This window comes from Protopterus annectens, chromosome 11.part0 (assembly GCF_019279795.1).
Source record: "Protopterus annectens isolate FY-2018-M chromosome 11.part0, PAN1.0, whole genome shotgun sequence".
Classification (NCBI taxonomy): Eukaryota; Metazoa; Chordata; order Ceratodontiformes; family Protopteridae; genus Protopterus; species Protopterus annectens.
Genome location: NC_056745.1, coordinates 1,418,927,214 through 1,418,948,028, shown reverse-complemented (window position 1 = coordinate 1,418,948,028; position 20,815 = coordinate 1,418,927,214). Strand labels below are relative to the sequence as shown.

The following is a 20,815-nucleotide window of genomic DNA, read 5'->3' as shown; positions in this document are numbered from 1 at the left end:
GGACACTATCTGCTGAGAAGAGTCAATGGAGTAGACATGTAGCCACAGTGGTGCATGCTTACAACAGCACTAAAAATGATGCTACAGGATTCTCACCTTACTTTCTAATGTTTGGAAGAGAAGCTTGTCTTCCTGTTGACATCACCTTTGGAGTCACAGCTGATGATACACCAGTGCGATCTCATGGCAGTTATGTGGAGAGACTCAAGAAGAACCTCAGACAAGCTTATGAGCTTGCTTGAAAAATAAACAGGACAAATACATCAGCAAAACAAGGCTCACTATGACAAAAAAGTAAAGATGCATGACCTGCAGCCAGGGGACATTCATTTGAGAAATTTGGGACTACAAGGAAAGCATAAACTCGCTGATCACTGGGGATATGAGATTTGCATAATTTGTTCTCAGCTACCTAATATCCCTGTCTACCAAGTTTGCCCTGAGGGGAAAGAAAGTACAGTTTTGTACCTACCATAAATGTAGATGTTCGAGGATCCACATTGCTGCAGTCCTAACCATTGGGTAGTCCGCTGTCCAGTCGGCCCGAATACCAAAGTATATGGCTGACGTCGGTCAAGGCGCATTAGACTGATGTCAGGACGTCAGGGTACTAATGCGCATGACCGACGTCATATCCTCAGTCTTTTCTTGCCCCAGATGTCAGAAGACCCTAAAGAGACAAGGCCTAAACCAAAAACACCAAAAAACCCTGCACCAAACAGATATACAATATATACAAATTTACAAGAATATAGCCTAACCCACACCACCACCCCTAAACACAGAGGGGAAGGAGGGAGGGTAAATTGGACTGCAGCAATGTGGATCCTCGAACATCTACATTTATGGTAGGTACAAAACTGTACTATGTTCTTCATTCCACATTGCTGCAGTCCTAACCATTGGGTAGAATCCCAAAGCAGAGGTAAGGGAGGCTGGCAAATCATAAGGAAGCAGGAGCTGTCAACATGCCTTGCAAAATAGCTGTGGCAAAACCAGCCCTAGATTTAGAGTAGAGAGGAAGGTGGTAATGCTTAGAGAAAGTATGTACTGAACTCCAAGTAGCTGCCTCCAAAATATCCTTAGTTGCCACCCCTTAGAAATGCTGTAGAAGTGGCAGTAGCCCTAGTGGAATGAGGCCTAATCCCAGCTGGAATCTCCTTGCCATGATGGGAATAACAAAATGAAATGCAAAACCCAATCCACTTAGAAATAGTTTGCTTAGACACAGGCTTGCCCTGAGAACTCAAAGCAAAAGAAACAAACAACTGCTGAGACTGCCTGAAATCCTTAGTCCTGCTTAAATAATAACGTAACTGCCTATGTACATCCAAAGTGTGCAAAATCTTTTCTCCCTTATTTTGGGGATCTGCATAGAAAGTAGGCAAATGAATAGTTTGGTTTAAAGCCACACTAGAAACCACCTTAGGCATAAAGGAAGGATTAGTACGTAATGATACCCTATCCTTATGGAAAATCAAAAGGGCTCTACTGCCATAAGGGCCTGCAACTCAGAAACCCTTCTTGCAGAAGTAATAGCCAACAAAAAAGCAGTCTTCCATGACAAGTATTTCAATTCAGCAGTAGCCGCAGGCTCAAAAGGTTGTAGAGTAAGTTTCTCCAACACAAAATTGAGATCCCAAGCAGGAGTAGGAGCTCTACGTGGGGGTCTTATATTCTTTGCCCCTCTAAGAAACTGCTTGAACAAAGGATGCGAAAACAATGGAGGGTCACAATCATAGTGAGCTGAAATTGCTGCAGCATGAATCTTAATGGAAGAGAAGGACAAACCTTTGTCCAATAACTCAGTAAGATATTGAAGAGCCACACTCAAATTAGGCTCAGAAATCTCCAAATTCCTTGCTGCACTCCAAAATAAAAATCTCTTCCATTTGTCTGCGTACACTTTCCTTGTACTAGGTCTTCTGGCTTCCATAATCACATTTAAAACTTGTTGAGGAAGTTGAGACCGGCTGTCTCTCAAAACAGAATATGCCATGCTGTTAGATGAAGAGAGCGAAGCTTGACATTGAGCAGGTGACCGTCCTTCTGAGATAACAGGTGTGGAATCAAAGGTAAAGGCCATGGAGGCTTCCTTACCAGACTCCTTAGTAGTGGGTACCAGTGTTGCCGAGGCCAATCTGGAGCTATTAAAATCATCCTTGGCTTGTCTTGTCTGACCTTTAGGAGCACCTTTGGGAGAAGAGGCAGAGGTGGAAAGGCATACACATGAAGATTTTTCCAACTGAAAGAAAGAGCATCCACTTTCCAAGCTGTATGGTGAAACCCCTTTGTGCAAAACTTTGGCAGCTGGTGGTTCAGTGGAGAAGCGAACAGATCTATGTCTGGAGTTCCCCATGACACTGTCAATTTCTGAAATACATGAAGATCCAGTTTCCACTCGTGGGGATCCATGATTTGCCTGCTTAACACATCTGCTAAGGAGTTCTGTGCTCCCGGCAGAAACCTTGCCTGAAGAGTTAGTTGCAAGCTGAGCGCAGTCTCCCATAAAACCATTGCTTGCCTGCATAGAGGATAAGAATGTGTTCCCCCTTGTTTGTTGATGTACCACATGACAGTTGTGTTGTCTGTTAGAATCAACACCTGCCCAGGAAGAAGTAACTCCTTAAAAGCCATTAATGCAAACTGGACTGCTAACATCTCTTTCATGTTGATATGTAGATGCTGTAGTCTGGCAGGCCACTTGTCTTGTATCCACTTTCCATTTAGATGAGCTCCCCAAGCAATGTCCGAGGCATCTGTCATTAAAATCTGACTCGCCTCTGGCCGGGTCACAGAGAGTCCCTTGTTTAGGTGACATTCCTGAGCCCACCACAAAAATTCTTTTTGAATGCAAGGTATTATTTGAATGACAGTGTCCAAATCCTGGCAGTGCTGTGTCCACACATTTTTGAGATACCATTGCAGCTTCCTCATATGCAGTTTGGCATTGGGAAGCACCAGAATACAAGATGCCATGAACCCTAAGGCTTGAAGGACTGTCCTTGCAGTCAGCCCGGACTGAAGAGATAGTTGATGGAAGTAACTGGAAAGATTCTGTTGCTTGTCCGGGGTTAAAAAGGCCATCTGGGCTGCTGTATTCAGTCTCACACCCAGAAAGCACATGTCTTGAGAGGGTACTAGACTGGACTTTATTTCGTTCACAGAATACCCTAGGCATCTTAGCACTGCTGTGACATATTCCAGATGCTGTAGAAGGTCTTCCTTTTCTTGAGCCAGAATCAGGCAGTCGTCCAAGTAAGGATAGATTTGAATTCCTTTTAGCCTGAAGTAAGCTATCACTGGAGCCAGAACCTTTGTGAATACTCTGGGCGCAGTAGATAAGCCAAAGGGCAACGCAGAGAACTGATAATGAGAATTTCCAGCTCGAAAACGCAGATACTTCCTGCAACTTAGTCTTATAGGCACATGAAGGTAAGCTTCCTTGAGATCTAAAGTTACCATCCAATGATCTTTGCCCAGCAGAGGTAAAAGCTGTTGTAACGTCAACATCTTGAACTTGGGAATGTCCAGATAAGTGTTGAGGATAGATAAATCCAAAATTGGTCTCCACGTGTTCCCCTTCTTTGGTACTAGGAACAGGCGAGAGTAAAATCCTAGACCCCTTTCTGGTACAGGGACTGGCTGAATGGCCCCTATTTGGAGTAACAGAGAAATTTGCTTGTGAGCCTCTTTCCTTTGTGGAGGGGGAACGTCTGGCATGCCTTGGAAAGGGGGCAATGTATGGAAATAAAACCTGTAACCGTGGTGAATGATATCCAACACCCATCTGTCTTGAGTGATTAAATCCCAATTTTCTTTGAAAAGAGACAGTCTTCCTCCCAAAGGAGCTGCCAGACGAGAATCTACTGGCAGCTGAAAAGGCAGGTCATTGGGTCTGTTTACGAAAGGACTGACCCCTGCCCTCACCAGAAGTCTGAGCAGGTGAACCCCCTGTTCTAGGCCTAAAAGAACCTTGAGCTCTGCCCCTACCACGTCTAGACCTACCCCTAGACTGAGAATCATAAGCAGGATATGTCCATCCCTTAGTAGGCCAATTTCTACTAAACTTGGTGGCTGCACCTGCAAAAAATCTTTAACAGTTTGCATAGACTTAGCTTTGTCCTCCATTTTCTTCAAAACTGCTTCCACAGGCGAACCAAATAACACATCAGACTGTAAAGGAGCATCCAAAATCCTAGTCTTAACATGCTCTGCTAAATTCTGATCCCTCAACCAGGCATGCCTGCGAAGAACAGAACTAGTGGCAGCCACCCTCGAGGAGGCCTGCACAGCATCAAAACCACATTGCAAAGAATGCTTACCCACTTGTTCAGACACATGAACTAAATCCAGCAACTCTTTACACTCTATACCTTCCGCCAAAGCATCCACCTTAGATTTCAATTGTGAAAGGAGATAATTTTGATATTTTAGCATGTGAAACTGACAATTCAACGCTCTCATGGCTAAAGTGGAAGAAGTATACACTTTCTTTCCCCACCTATCCAAAGCCCTTGCCTCCTTATCAGTGGGAACAGGATTTTTAACAACAGAGGCCTTAACACCTTTAGGCCCCTGAGAAATAGTTTCCGGGTCTGCCCTAGGACTCTTAAACAGATACTTATGAGCTTCAGGCACCCTATAGTACCTATCAGGTTTAACAGGGGCAGGAGGCAAAGAATCAGGGTTTAGGGAAGCCTCTGCAAAATCATCTTCCACCACATTCAACACAGGAGGTATAGCTAAGGGCCTATGCTGGGGTAAAAATAAGAATTCCCTAAGCCTTTTCCTGGAATCAGAGTAATCTTGGCCTTCCCATTTAAAGTGCTCCCTCATGGAATGCAGAGTCTCTGAAAATGAGAAATCCTCAGGAGGAGAAGCTGTAGGAGTGGAATCATCCACATCAGAATCAGAATAAGGAGGATACTCCTGCAAGTCTTCCGCAGAAGACTCAGAAGCCTCTGAACACAGTTCAAAACTCTCAAACTCAGGTTCCACCCTAGGCCTCTTATCAGGAGGGGGCATAGAGCCTCTAATCATAGTAATTAAATCTTCTGCCATTTTAAGCATATGTTTCTTAGGCACAGAACCTGAAGTGCTAGGAGAAGCGCCCACTGAAGCTAAACTTGGCCTACCTCTCAAAGAAGTTTTGGAAACAGAAGGAGAGGCTCTAACTACCTTGGGAAGAGAGGGAAGAACAGTTACCTGAGAAGCCCCTCAGCCTGGCCTACCTCCTGAGAGGGCACATCCTGTAACAGTAAAGTCTCTGCCTGAGACTCCAAAGAAACTCCTGGCAAAACCTCTGGCTCCACTGAGCCTTCTAAAGAACCGACGTCCGGGACTGCCGGTTCATCAACCCTAGGCTTTGCTGTTTTGTCTTTGCGCTTTTGACGAAGCAGGCGTCGGAGCATCCGGCGGCATTTTATAATTACAACGCTTCCCAAACACTAACCTGGCACAGTCTAACCTTCTCTTAATTGTGCGTTTGTTAAATCTAGCACAAGAGCGGCAACCAACAACGTCGTGCTCAGGCCCTAAACAAGGTATACACAAAGTATGGTAATCCCTATGAGGTATCTGCTTCCCACAAGAAATACAGTTATTCACTTTTCTGACATCCGGTTAAATACTGAGGCAAGAAAAACCAAAATGTTCCCCAACGGGTACTTAGCCAACTTTGATTCGGTCTGAAACTCCGACTTGAAATATTTCAGAACGCCAACCTGCACTCGCAAAACTGCTTCTGCATCGGACCATGCGGCAAAAAAGACTGAGGATATGACGTCGGTCATGCGCATTAGTACCCTGACGTCCTGACATCAGTCTAATGCGCCTTGACCGACGTCAGCCATATACTTTGGTATTCGGGCCGACTGGACAGCGGACTACCCAATGGTTAGGACTGCAGCAATGTGGAATGAAGAACATCGACCCATTAAAACCTGGCACCGCAACAACTTAATGCTTTTGGGAAAAATCAGTGAGACTCATGAACCCGGAACCTAGAACGGCTCAGCAGAAGCCTAACTCAAGGCGATCCAGAAGGCTAAGGCAGAGAGGAACTATCCTTTCCAATGTTCATGAGCCAATGCTTCCACCTGCTGAAGGAGAGGAGGACAGTGATGATGACTAAGGTTTCAGTGGGCTTTTTTATGGGGACGTTCAAGACTTTGTGAGCTGTAATCTCAATGTAAATGCACCGGAATTCATTCCTTGTCATTTTGAGCAGCCCAGACCTGACAATAGTTTAAGTAATGTTTCTGTACCTTTGCAGAACATGATACTGATGGAGTCCCTGCTATGCAAACTTCAGAAAATAGTGCTGAGGACAGTCATACCATTATAGAAAACGAAAGTGAAGTTATACAAGAGGAGATCTTAGAAGTAGACAATATGCCTACTGAAGAACTGGACATTGAATGTGATGTGAGTGACAAACCTTCCAAGCAAGATTCCTTAGCTTCTCTTCTGAACCAAAGCTGCAGAGACTGATTTGGCCCCCACAGAGACTTACATATAACAGTTTGGAACATGGTACACAGGAACCTGTGGCTACAGCTCATTTTAAAGTCTGCACCCATGATCCCTATGCCTCCTACTCCAGTGGTGACAACCATCCCAAGTTAAGCATAAGGCTGATTACCCTTCATGGAATGTGCCTTTTGAATGCAAAAATATTGTTCAGTTCTTGGGGGGGGGGGACCCAAGATTTTCAAGTGGGGGGAGAGTGTAGCTCCCACTGTATCTCACTGTAGAAGCAATAGACTGCAGTTTTCCATTACACAACAAGGTGGAGCTCCTTTTCAGGGATATAAAAGACAATTTTGAAAGTGAAAGAGGGGACTGAGAGACTAGCTGAAGAAGGCAAGACTGGAACTGGGAGCTGAAGGGAAAAGGGGCCTTGCAGCATGAATGCATTTTCTTTCTAGTGCTTTGGGACAGGGAAGTGGAATAGCAGATTGTGTCTGTTTGCTGCTGAAATCCTGGATGATGGTGTTTTGTGGAGTCAGGAGAGAAGGCTAAAACCAATGGTTCCACACCTGCATTTGATTCAGCAAGAAAAAGAGTTTCTTTGGGCCTATTACAGAGAAGCCATAGATGATTACCAGAGTTCTGGCAGGTGATTTTTCTACTTTTCTCATCAGAGGAACCACAGTGCTTGGTCAATAGGATAGTCTCAATGGAGTGGTGAGATGCTCTGGCCATCTTTTTACAGTTTTATAAGATTGTGGTCCACCCCCCCTTTAATGCTTTGTGGATTACAAACTAACTGGATCCATATGAGCGCCAACTTGGGCCCCATCATGCCGGCAGCAAGACTGCAAGTAGTCACTGGCCAGTGAACAGGGTATAATAGAGTGTTTTATAGTTGGTCTGTTTAAAATTGATCAAGGGAGTTGAGGGTGTTAGTACTGCTCAATGACATTGCATTTTCTCATATTTGTATTGTTGTATTATAACTCTTTTACTGTTTAATGACATTGCATTTTGCTTGTGCTAGGACTGCTGCCTTCAAGAATTTTGCTGCTCAATGACATTGCATTTTCTCATATCTGTATTGTCGTATTATAACCCTTTTTTTGCTCAATGACATTGCATTTCTTTCCCATGTTTGTATTACTGCATTATAAAGCTTTACTGCTCATTGATATTGCCTTCTTTGTGCATGTTTGAATGTCAAGACCTTTTTTCTGTTGAGTTCTGGGGAAGAGGGTGAATATATGTTTCCACTGCATGCATATCTCTCCTTGCTTTATTGCTAACTGGTGCACTGTTGAAATAATGTGTTTGTGGTTGTGCTATTGCCTTTTAAATTAGATGTGTCACCTAGAATAAACTCTGTCATTCTTGCCACCTATAGAGGTGTCACCAGAGTCAGGTAGGAAGGAACCCATATCTACTTCAGCTACACCTGTGGGTGCGCTACATATATATACCAACTCCATGGTGCACCATCTTGAAAAAGGGAGAAATACCCCCAAAGAAGTGAATCGTTGCCTGCACACACTTAAAAATCCCACTGACAATGATTTCCTATGGCAGTGTTTGGCTTTATTCTGGTCATCTTTTTTCCTGTGGGCTACTGATGCTTGTTCATTTTCACCTTGAACATGTGTAGGGAAGGCTTCCCTGGGACCTTCTTTGCATTACCTTTTATTTGCTAGCACTTGCCTCCCTCAAATGTGCCTGCTTTGCATCTTTTTCTAAACTAGATTTGTCTTCAGTTCATTCAAATAACTTCAGAACATTTTGCTAAGTTACATCAGTTAACAGATGCTTTGTATACCTCATTTGTTCTTGTCCAGTAAAATCAGTGACCGGGTCAGTTACATGCTGATACAGGTGTTTGGGCACTGTCTAAAAATGTAGTATTAGTAGCATTATTTATAAGTTTACAACCTGATAGCATATCATATCATAGTGGTCAAAAGGTAGAAATCGAGCAATATTAAAAAAATATGAGCTATAATAATGCTGTCCGAACAAAAAAATCCATACAGATAGCTTCAAAGAAGATTATGGACTGACATTGGAAAGGAGAATAAACACTGGGACATTTCCTAGAAATAAATTGATTCATTTAAATTGCTTTCATGTTATTGAAGCTGTATGCAGACATTGCATTATATTTTAATTAGAACCCCCTGCATCTCCAACTGTAGCTGAATGTGCTATAGTCAGAAAGCATTCTTACTATCTTTTATGTTTAGTGTAACAGCAACATTATTTATACAGTACTTTACAAACGCCAAGATGTTTAGTAACCCTACATTTTTATCTTGATTTACACTGTTGTATTTTGTTCCTTTGTTCTTCACCTAAATCTGTTGTCTTGATATCATGTGAAATGAAACATGGATCACCCCTGAAAAGACTTACTTGTGGTCAGTGCGCCAACATTTATCAAAAGTAAATAAATAAGCACAAAGTCAATTAAATAATAACAAAACAGGATTTTACACAGGTAATGCAAGTACTCTTAGAAGAGAACAAAAAAGAACCTTCACACATGAACCATCAAGAATGGCAAATATGTGTTTCTTGCCTTTTAAGTGCAGCGTTCTTTCACTCAGTACAATGTGAATAGTTCCTATGAACAACACTACATACACTGCATTTTCAACAAATTTTACATGTCTGTTTAAATGAGAAAACATTTTCTAAACAAGCTTTAATGAAGCAATGCATGGAAAGTTAGATAAATAAGAATATTTGTGAGCATTTACAATATTTTACAGCAAAAGTCTTTTACTAAATTTTGCTTCACACAGCATGTTTTTGCTTTTGGGTATTACTTAAAGACAGGTTAAATGGTGATAGGCTGTTTGTCCTTAAAACACCATTTTGATGTACAAGTTACAGAAACAAATCTAATGTCTAAAAGCCAAATGGAACCATTCAATCAGTAGGCAATTTGCTGGAAATAAAATGTGCCACACTAGATTAGTTTTATTGAAAAAGATGTGATAAAAGCTTTTCTTCCCTTTGAAATTCATTAAAGACACAGATGAAAGAACGTTGGCTTCACAGAATATTTTGCTCATTCAAGTAAGCCACCATTAGTTCATGCTGTGTTAAGCTAATTAACTGTTAACACAGTCAAATCAGTAGGTATGCAGAGTAAACTGCAAAGAAAGGAGTCTTTGTTCTATTAAATTAATAAAATGTAGAAACTGTGAAAGTCTTTAAATGCGGTGTTACTTTAAATGACTACATACATCAAGGTATTTCATGTTTCCAATTTCAAAAGACAACAACATTTGATCTTAAAGTAGAGAGCTAATTAAAACCATAACATTTTACATACACAATATACGTTTCAGAAAAAAAGAGGCTAGAAAATTATATTCTCAGAATTCGTGTTATTACCATATGATTATTATTTTTGTATGAAATGTACCATCATAATATTTGGGAAAATGGCTGTTACAGTGAAAGAATCAGACTCAAAATGCTCTGCTGCTTCAGCTGTGACCACAAATACAGTGTTGGAATTCATTTTTGAATACCGTTAATGAATGTCTACATGACTGGCATTTGTGACTGTCCACTAGTGGCATCTACCAATCATACCCCTTGAGACCTTGCCCCTGGGTCAGCTGCCCCCTTTGCCCACATTAGCAATGCATCTGCATCTAACACAGCAACAAATATCCCAAGTTTTTAAATAATTGGAAAAAAAGAATACGCATTATTTAAAGGTCCATTCTTTCACTCATTCATTCATTCATTTTCTAATTCCCATGCTACCTTATTCCCATGGCATGTACTGAAAAGACACCATGAGTTTCCTGTGAGCCCAGGCCAAAGTTCACTAGTCAGTGTGACTATCACTTACAATCTGCTCTAAAAATAGGCCATCAGTCTAACGGGACTAATCTGTCAGTGAAGCATGCATACATGCATACGTATGTTGAGAAACACATAGCCAAATAAATAATTTGACACTGTGGAATGGTTTGAATCTGTCCCAGCAACCATCAAATATAAGGCAGAGAACCAGGCTATCTAACACTTAATTGTCCATAAGGCAATGTTGAGCCAATTCTATTTGAAATGTATAACTCCAGATTAAAGAACCTAATAGTTAAAATAAATAAATACAAATCAAACAGAAAAGTGTCCAGCACATTGTGGCATGTTTTCCACCATTATGGAATCAATTAAATTACCTGTATATCTTTGGAATGTGGGAGAAAATATACATACCTTGATTTCAAGTAGATAATTGTTGCTTTTTGAAACCACTACTGGCTTTTCAAAATGTTCAAATGAAGGATTCTCCACATAAGTGAAATCAAAAAAAGTAGAGAGGAACCTTCCAGAGATGATGGACACCTTTGTATAAAGAGGCACTTTTAGGTTCAGGTCTTTCATTGAAGGAGTAGTACAGCAGATTACCACTAAATCGCTACGGTTCCTGCAAGGCTGAAAAATAGAAAACAGCAAATGACATCATGTCTGCATAAAGTGACCTCATACTTAGAACTAAAATAAGCAGAATGAGTACTATGCATTATACAATCATATACTGCATTACCTTGTTAATCTACAGATGACACCTTTGAAAGAAGCAAAAACCCAACATAAATATCATCCTTTGTCACTCCATTTGCCCATCCCATTTTAATGTACATTGCTTTTCTCAATAATCGTACTAACAGGAGTCCAGAAGAAATAGTAAATGATTTGCTGAATGCAACAGATAAGCACATATTTAAACATTCTGCATGCACATTTTAAAATATATTTTGTGTTGTTATAATTTGGCAGTTAATATGTTTATTGACACTATCACACTAAATAAGCATGGGGTCTAAAAATCATAGGATCATAGGATCATAGGAAGTTACTAGGCTATTGGCCCTGAGGCCCTTATAAGCCTAGCCAAGAGTTTAGCCCATGTGAAGAGGATATGAGGACACGAAGAATAAATAATATTTATGCACTGTTTCCTGCAGTGTGTACTCTATAATTTTCCTGAATCCAGTTTTCATTCATATATACAGTATTAGTTATACTGATAAAAAAATGTGATTTTACTACAGACAGCAAAAAAGAGCAACTGGAGCACAGATCCATTATTTTATCATATAAAAATAAAGGCACAGACATTTAGACTCCGCATGTATGATAAAATGCAACATGAAAAGTATTCTTTTGATTAATATAATTCTCTATTAATGGTCCAATTTTCTTCTACTATAAGCAGGTAAATGCGAGTGCACCAAGGGTTGGAATCCCCAAACGGTATTCACTGAAAAAAAATGCCTTAAAACACTTGTTTAAGTGTTTAACCCCAGTGTGGGGAGCAAACACCTCACACACCCCAAACTTATATATACCAATTCTGTGATCACATTACCCCAAAGAAGAGGGAAATTCCCCTAAAAAGAGAACCCTTTCTTGCACAACTTGCCAGCAGTGATTTCCTATGGCAGAACTACAACTGTCGGTGAGTTGAACCTTTTGGGCAACTGAAGCTTAAGCGTTCAGTCTTTGTCCACCAGCAGGGTAACGTCCAATTTCATGTTTCACAGATGCCAGTTAAAACAAATACAAGATTATTCTAGTAGTATAATGTAAAGGCAAACGGGAAATGAAACAGTAGTTTGGGAAAATTTACTTCAGAAATATGTTGGTTCTCAGAATGACTGAAAATATATAACAATCACAAGGCAAAATCGGATTTTTATTTATTTTATTTATTTTACATTTGTTTACCGGGAAAGTCTGACTGGACAGAAGTCCTTTTTCAGCAGAGGCTTGGGAAGAAAAGCTCCACGTAATGGAAAACGTAGACACTTACATACATAAGAAAACTAGCAATATGCATATAATTATAGAGCAATAGCTAACCGGGAAAAGCCGAAAGACACAACAACAACAACAACAACAACTTAAGTGTAAACATTTATATATATAAGAATAAAAAATAGCAAAATGCACACAATTACAGACCAGTGCTAAAGTAAGAGTTCTCATAAGTACATACAACATATGCATATAGTACAACATTTATGTGCAGTAATTACTGTCAGATAACATATATAAATAATACAGATTAGTAGATGACGGAGATGTATACCTAATTTGTAAATTGAGGGAGTTTACATTCAGTTCTGGTAACACAGGAAATAAAGCAGAGAAAATGTTCTGGGTGGGTTTTGGGTGAGAGCTGATGTTTATCCAGGGGTACTGCATGAGCATAGCCAATATTTAAATAGGTGTGCTTTAAGTTTCTTTTTAAAGTGGAGTAGATTAGTAACAGTAGTTATTTCAGAAGGGAGTTTATTCCAGTTTTTGGCAATATAGTTAGGGTAGAGGGAGTCACCTGCAGCATTGTTGACTTTTAACTGTTGTCAACAGAGTTTTATTTCTTGAGTGTAGATTGCGGTTACTAGAGTAAGGCAGTAGGAGATTTTGCAGTGAAGGGGTATTTTCTGGGTGTTTTAGAATTTCTTAACAGAAGCTTGATTTCCTGACTATTAGGATAAATCCCTTACATGTAGAAACCCTAATATGACAGATACTTTATTAAGTTAATGTAATAGTTTGTCTCAGTGTAAATTTTTAAAGTAACTTGTCCCAGTCACCTTCAATAAACACATCACACCAAATGACGTTTGACAACCTTTATTAAACTTCCATAAACATAACTTTATTGACCAATATTATTTATTAATCACAGCATAAACATCTATAGAACTGTTAAGTAGGCAGCATGGCCTTGCTCACCCTGACCAAATAAGCAGTGTCCTTACCTCCACTCGCTTATTTGACTTATCAAGCAGCAGCCAGCTGCTCACACTCCATTCCCAACTCATTGAAATGAACATCCAACACCAGAAGGGGAGCAGAAGAAGGACAAGCTTAGTCTTCTTCTCTGACCACCAGCCTGCACCAAACCTAACCATACATTAAAACGGGGAGAAGCCAAACATCATTCAATATATTCCATGCTCTCTGAACCAAACTGTATCTCTGTCATCAACCTCCCAAAGCCCTATCATATAAATACCCAAAGCAGCCCCCTGCATAAGTGGATGAAATTAAACCGATGATCTCTGTCTCATGCCAAAATAATAGCCATACCCATGTAAAACCTCTGTAAATTAAAAGTCTTTAGTTATCCTATCAAAAGTAGCTTCATAGTTATCCCAGGTTATTACCTGTCAAATGTAGTCAGAATGCTATAAAGCCCAATGTCACCCGAAACAAAGTAAAGTCAATTGCACGCCATCATGCCTCACTGCAGCCCCCCTTTTCCACCCCAATGGATATAATAATGACCAAAATGAAGTGTCCTTTGTAATAGATCAATTTAATAGTAATTTTGCCATCATACCAACTATACATTATAAGGCAAAAAGTACTTCCTGAAATAACAAACCACCCCCTTAATGACTTCCATACATCCATAAAGCAAATGTCACACAGACTGTAGCCCAATGAGCCTCCATTTAACACACCAACCCTCGCAACAAAACCTATCTTGTCAATAGCCAGCATCTACCAATCTTTATACTATCAAACCTATCCCAACCCTTCAAACATATGAATCGCTGTCCAAGATTTAGAAAATTGACGTAACCCTGTCACCTGTGCAGCTATACTAACCACAGGTAAATCCTCCATGACCAGGTGAACTGCCTCACCTTGTTCCTGAGTCTAAACCAAATACCTCAACAGTCTTTCCCACCAAACTCCTTCCCCCAGACAGCTGCAACACAAATTTAGCAAAGCTAGCAAAACCCTACCATAAGCGTTCCTGATAAAAGGTACCCCAGACTCCTGCACCGAGTATCTAATCCTTCTAACCCAATCTGACACACCTCGTCTAGCAGCAACAGCAACCCATACCACTGCCATATTAACCAATTGAAAATGAACCCTATTCCCCACAACTTCTCCTACTAAAATTATGATGCCACTTGAAGTGAAACTAACTCCAAAATTCATCCTCCCTCCTCCAGTCACCATACCCTTCTGCCGGCCAACAAGCCACAAACCAAATCCCCCAAAGTATGCCCCCAACCCAATATCTCCTGCCCCATTTGCAAACAAATACAAATCCCCATGAACAACCCAATACATCTGCCAAAAGCTCAACGACATCCTTCATTCACTACTTGTCCTTGGATTTGCCCCTTAAAGCTTTTCTTTCAATGTGTTACCTTTGCATCTGGTAAAGAAACAAACCCTGGACTACATCTGCTAGGAGTCCCGAAACAATGCCTTGCTTAAGCCTTCTAACTCCAGCCTAGCTAAGAGAACACCCAGTTCCGCACCTATCTCCCCAAAACCCCTGCATACCTACAATGCTCCATCAAACCTTGCCTACTTTTAACAAGTCATACATATGACGTACACCCTCTGAGCAGCCCAAAGGAACGAATATCAAACAAACTCAATAATCTAACCATCTCCCATTCCTCCTCCACCAAACCTTCACAAACTTTTCCTTCCTCTATAAGAGATGAAGGTTCCTACCAATTGACCCCCCTCACCTTGATTCAATAGAAAATCTTTAAGAAAACCCCATCTATTAAATCATGCACAACTTCTGAATCTGGAAATGGCATGAGCAGCTCACGCAATGCCTATACATTAATGAGAAAATGATTCCCCTGTTTTCCTTTTGACCTATGAAAGGACACTCCTTTTCTCTACCCCAAAAACTCCCTTTACCTCAGCTACCCTGAAATCCATGAAACAACAAAGATAGCCGGTACAATTCAGGCTGCTGCAAACTCAGTTAACCATCATACCTTCCTGTCTGTCACCTGCAAAGCTGAATAGGTTCATAGGTAGGTACTAGGCTATCGGCCTTGGGGCCTATACAAGCCCAGCCAAAAAGGTACCCTGGCTTTTGCCACCCAAGGAAATTATTTTTCTGTGCCACTGTCGAGCAGAGCCATAGAGATGATTCCCGGGATGAATTTCCTATTTCTCATCCGATCATCAAGATTTTTCTTGAAGAGTGCTAATGAGGATCTTTGTTTGATATAAACAGGTAGTTTATTCCAGAGTATGGGAAGTCTCTGGGACAGGAATCTATCCCTCCAACATATTTTGTTTATTATGGTGACAAGGTTTAGGTCCCTAGTCCGTGTAGCTCAGATGGATTTGGATTTCTTTAAGTGGAGCATGTCCAACAGCTCTGGGTTTGACATAGCTTTGTATGTTAGGCAGAGATCACCTCTGAGTAGGCGATATGCGACGGAGTAAAGCTGGAGTTTTTTGAGACGGTTCATGAGGGCATCTGTTTGAGGCCGGTAATCCTCTTTGTGAGGTATTTCTACGGCCTTTCCAGTTGTTGTAGATGTCTTGTGAGGTACATACCAAAACGGGCATTGTACTCTATAATGGGTCTAATGAGTGATGAGTAGAGGGGAACAATTACCTCTTTTTTTCTGGATGAGAAACCTTTTGTGATGAGGTGTGCCATGTAGAAGGATTTCCTGACTACTGTGACGATGTGATTATCAAAGGAGAGACTACTGTCCACCTCTGTCCCAAGGTCTCTTATCACACTTTCGGTGTTAAGTATACTACTGCCTATGTTGTAGTTCATGGGTACAGAGTTTTTACCAAAGGGGATGACAATGTGCTTTTTGGCATTGAGCTTGAGGCCATGGCTTTGACACCAGGCATCTGTCTCAGTGAGGCCCTTTTGTAGGATGTCCACATTGTTAGGAGTTTTGATTATGGCTCCTAGTTTGCAGTCATCTGCAAACTTTGTTAGACAAAGACCTTCTATGTTAGCCTGTACTTCAGAGAAGTAGATACCAAACAGGAGAGGACCCAGGACTGAACCCTGTGGTACTCCACTTGTCACTGGTCTGAAGTCAGATTTGGAGTCTGCTACTTTCACAGTGTGGATTCTGTCAGTGAGCCAGTCAGCAACCTATCTTGTGACACAGGGATTTATACCTAGTTTAGTGAGTTTATCTATAATTCCAGAGTGGGGGATGGTGTTGAAAGCCTTGGCAAGATCTAGATAGGCTGTGTGAACCACCTTACCCTTGTCTACAGCTTTGGTGACTGCTTCAAAGAAGTTTATCAGGTTTAGGAGACATGATCTGCCTTTTACAAACCTGAACTGGGTGGCGTCCAGAGTTTGGAGATTACCAATGTCTTTGTTTATAAGTTCCATGATGATACGTTCCATGGCCTTGCAGACCAAGTTTGTCAGGCTAATGGGGCAGTAGTTCCCGTGGTCCGTGGTGGCTCCCCCCTTATGGAGTGGGATAACTGTCGCTGTGCGCCATTCACCAGGCACAAAGCCTGAGGTGAGGCTATGATTGAACATGGTACTTAGGTGGGGTGCCAGTTCGTTTTGTAGTTTGTGTAGAACGCAGCCTGGGATGTTGTCTGGTCCCATGAATGCTGTGTTCTTGGCTTTGGAGAGTGTGGTTTTTACCTGTGCAGCTGTGATTACAGGAGCTTTGTATTCTTCTGGCATAGAGATGGGCTCTTTAGGGGGTGAGAGGGGGGTAAAGTTAGCACTGAACCTATCTGCCAGGATGTTGGCAATATCAGTTGGGTCTGTATATTTAGTGCCATTGTGCTGTAACTCAGAGAAGATCTGAGTGTTGCCACTGAGATTCTTGACATAGCTATAGAATGCTTTGTGGTTGTCTTTAGAATCAGTGGTGATTTTATTTTCATAACTAGCTTTGGAGGATTTTATCAGGGATTGCAGTTTCTTACTGAGGCTGACCAGTGAGCTCCTACACTCATGGGATTTTACTCTCTTTTGCAACAGTTTCTTCCTTCTGTTGTACAGTTTGTTGAGGGCAGGGGACCACCAGATTGGCTTCCTTTTTTTGGGGGATAGCGTCTTGGTTCTGTTTGGGATTGCATGATCCATGCACTCATTTAAGTGCTTATAAAGTGCAATTTTGTAGGATTCAGTAGTCGTAACTGTATTGTCCATCTGCATGGGTGTCATGAAGTTTACCACTTCTGTCTTAAGAAGCATGAAGTTGGCTTTGGAGACATTTTTTACCATGGTTTCCTTAATGGGGGTTGGGGGCAGGATGTGGATATCTAGGGTAATTTGCTTATTGTTGGATCGGACCAATGATACATTGACTTCAGGTGTGGAACACCGGTCACTCATGTTGGTAATGACTAGATCTAGGATATTGCTGCCCCTGGTGGGGGTGTGGATAAGTTGATCCAGGGCATTGGAGTTTATGAATTCCAGAAAGCGTTGAGCAAAGGAGTTGGTACATGAGTAGTTTTCCCAGTTAATGGTGGGGTACTTGAAATCACCCATTATTAGGGTGTTTGGTTGAACCCTAATATTTTCCAGTACATCAAGAAAAGAGGAGTGGGTATCCTGGGGCATGGTGGGTGATCTGTAGCAAGCTACAATTTGGATTGCAGTTTTTCCCAGAGTTAGTTGCACTTGGATAACTTTGGCTGCATTATGCTGAGCAACTATCCTGGAGGTGTGGATATCCTTAATGAATATGGACACATCTCCGCCTTTGGTGTTCCAGTCCAGGTTACATGGCCGAAAAGTGTGGTATGAGTTATAACCTGGTAGTGCAGGGGTGCTTTCTGGAGCCTTGAACCAGGTCTCAGTCACTGCACAGATATCGATGTTCTCCATTTTAAGGAGTGCCTCGAGTGAGTGCATTTTGAGATTTAGACTTCTAGCATGAAGTAGCATCACCCTCAGTTTTTGCTTGCCTGTTCCTGTTACGGTGGGGAATTTGTCATTTGAACCTTTCCTAAAAAAGGCACTAGAGGGTCGGCAAGAATCTTAGCTAGTATCCGGAATCCCAGAGGTCACAGGTGCAGGCCATCTCTGGCAAAGCATCGTGGTCTGTCGACCATGTCATCCCAGGCAGACAGATACTGGATCTCTTTAGAATGGCACCAGAAGCTTAGCCAATTGTTGAAGTCAATCATTTTGTCCTTGTACTGCGGCATCATTCTGGGTGATGGCAGAATGTTACTTAGGGCTAGGGTCATACCTGCCTGGGCTACAAGATTGGAGAGCTCTTCCATGTCTCTTTTCATGTAGTCCAGGGAGGTATGTCTCAGGTTGTTCACACCAACATGGACAATGACAGAGTCATATTTGTATTTGTTGTGGAGTGACCTGAGTGCATGGGTTATGTGGCGGATAGAGTCACCTGTGACTAGTGTGTTGGGTACGTTGTTTTGCCTTATTGGCTGTGGTTGAGTGGCACACTGAGTCTGTGGGCTATGTGTCATTTGGGTTGTGTTGGGGGTGGAAGTTGCTTGCATTTCTGCTTTGGAGGTCTCTGTTGCTTGAGCAGATTATTATTGAGAGCTTCTGCGAATGTTTTTTTGTTTCTATGTGTGGATTTTGGTGGTGTAGACTTAGTGAGACTATGTGATGAGTGTGGTGTGGTGCAAGTGTTTACCCTGTCAAGTTCAGTCTTGTATGGAGAGAGCTTTACCTCCAGTTTGGCTAGATAAGTGCATCTCTCACAGGATGTAGTGTTGGGTGGTAGGGGGAGAGGGTTGTCTGTGTATATGAGGCAATTTCTACATTGCCCCAAGATGCCCAGATTCATCAGATAGACAGGAGAGAACACTGGGAGCTGACCCTTGGACATGCCTGAATAAAAAACTATTTTCCTCTAGATAAGTGAGGAAAGTGAGTAAGTGAAGAATACATACCCACACACTTCTAGCAAGTGTGCAAAACCTACACTCCACCTATAAACCTACTCCAGCCCTGCACCCTTAACTCAGCAAGATTGGCAAGGACAAGGCAGTATTTTGCAACCAAACAGCCATGCAATAATGAAACCTAACACATAAGGAGATATAACATACAGTTGTCCCCTGTCATTTAAGCATAAAGCCACTAAAACCTCCAAAGTCTTAGTTTACTGTTTGCAATTCCTAATTCCATCAGATGTCTAACCCCATCATATCAGTTAATTGAAATTATCCACATACTCACCCATTCCAAACCTTTCCTCCAAGTATAAGCAGTAGGTGAAAAGTTCAAAAGACCCCCTCCCTATCCCTGAGGCTTGCTTAGATAATCACTCAGCCAGATCCCAAAGTTAACCCAACTGCAGTTGTTATGACTCCACTGCACCTATGGATGACCACAAACTCCCCATAATTAAACCCCAACACCTGCTTCACCATGCCCATGATGTATCTCATCCTTACCTGTCCATGTACTACTCCCATACCGCACAAACACACACATGCCTAAATGCACATATAAAATGTATCCATACTTGTGACCTCTCTGCATACCACCTCAGTGCCCAAAACACCCGTTGCAGTAACATCCATCTCCTAATGAGACCACTGCCTTTGAACCACCGGCTGATATGAACTCTGTGCTTCCACCATTTGTGAACTCAATGTGTAGCTTTCCAGCAGTTGAAACACCCATTGCAGCACCACCATCTGCAAAGAAAAGACAAATGTAAATCCTCTGAAATAGAGAGATAAAAGACAGTTGAAGACCACCTGCCCACCCTCTGAATGACCTCACTAGCTCCACCTCCCCTTGCCAAATCCAAGGCCAGTTTCTACTTGAATAAAACATTGTATACTTATGACAAAAGCAATCACAATCTATTAAAGGTGCAGCTGGACTGCAAGAAACAGCTTAATAACTCCTAACCTTAATCGTCTATACCAGTTACCAAATGAACAACAGAAATTACTGTTTACTTTCATGTAATATGTTTAAGTTTTTCACCCAAATTTCTGCTAAAAATAGGTTATTGTCCAGTTGAACTTCCCTGTTACCATGAACAATGTTTAATATAGTATCCTATGACAAAGCCTCAACCTTTAGTGTGGACTATGATCTATGAATGCAGCTTCTGTAACTGTGAGATCACCCTGACTGGGTCATAAAAGTAAATTAACTGAGGTAACGTGAGTGTGCTTTAGATATAGTTCCATTTCAGCTATAGAAACATGTATGCCAATGCTATCCAGAACCCTTCAAACTTGAAGAATAACCTAAATTATGAAATAACATCTGGCCATTCTGCCACAACTGTGCATAACCCACAGATGGATAAAGGCCCAAAATAAGGACTACCCCTAAATGCTGCTCTTACAAACATATAAAGCTAATAGAACATATTTGCCCTGTCACCATACCTCTCAACCTCTTAGAAAAAGAAATCTGGACAAAACCACAAGCAAAACAATTTCCTTTTTTTTAATATTGCTCTTACAAACTTAGTTGACAGTAACAGTGGTGCTTCGGCATAACTTCACTGAAGAGTAGGAAGTCTGAAATTCAACCATATGTCATCACTCTCCAACCTCAAGCCTC

General features: G+C 41.4%; 1 protein-coding gene across 2 annotated transcripts in view; it reads right to left on the bottom strand.

Moving 5' to 3' along the window:
* MET (MET proto-oncogene, receptor tyrosine kinase) overlaps positions 1-20,815 on the bottom strand; it is a 1,562,736-nt gene that overhangs the window by 409,857 nt on the left and 1,132,064 nt on the right. For both annotated transcript variants that reach the window (XM_044088706.1, XM_044088705.1), the window contains exon 11: positions 10,714-10,932. In XM_044088706.1, the coding sequence (XP_043944641.1) occupies positions 10,714-10,932 (219 nt within the window). The remainder of the gene's footprint in view (positions 1-10,713; positions 10,933-20,815) is intronic.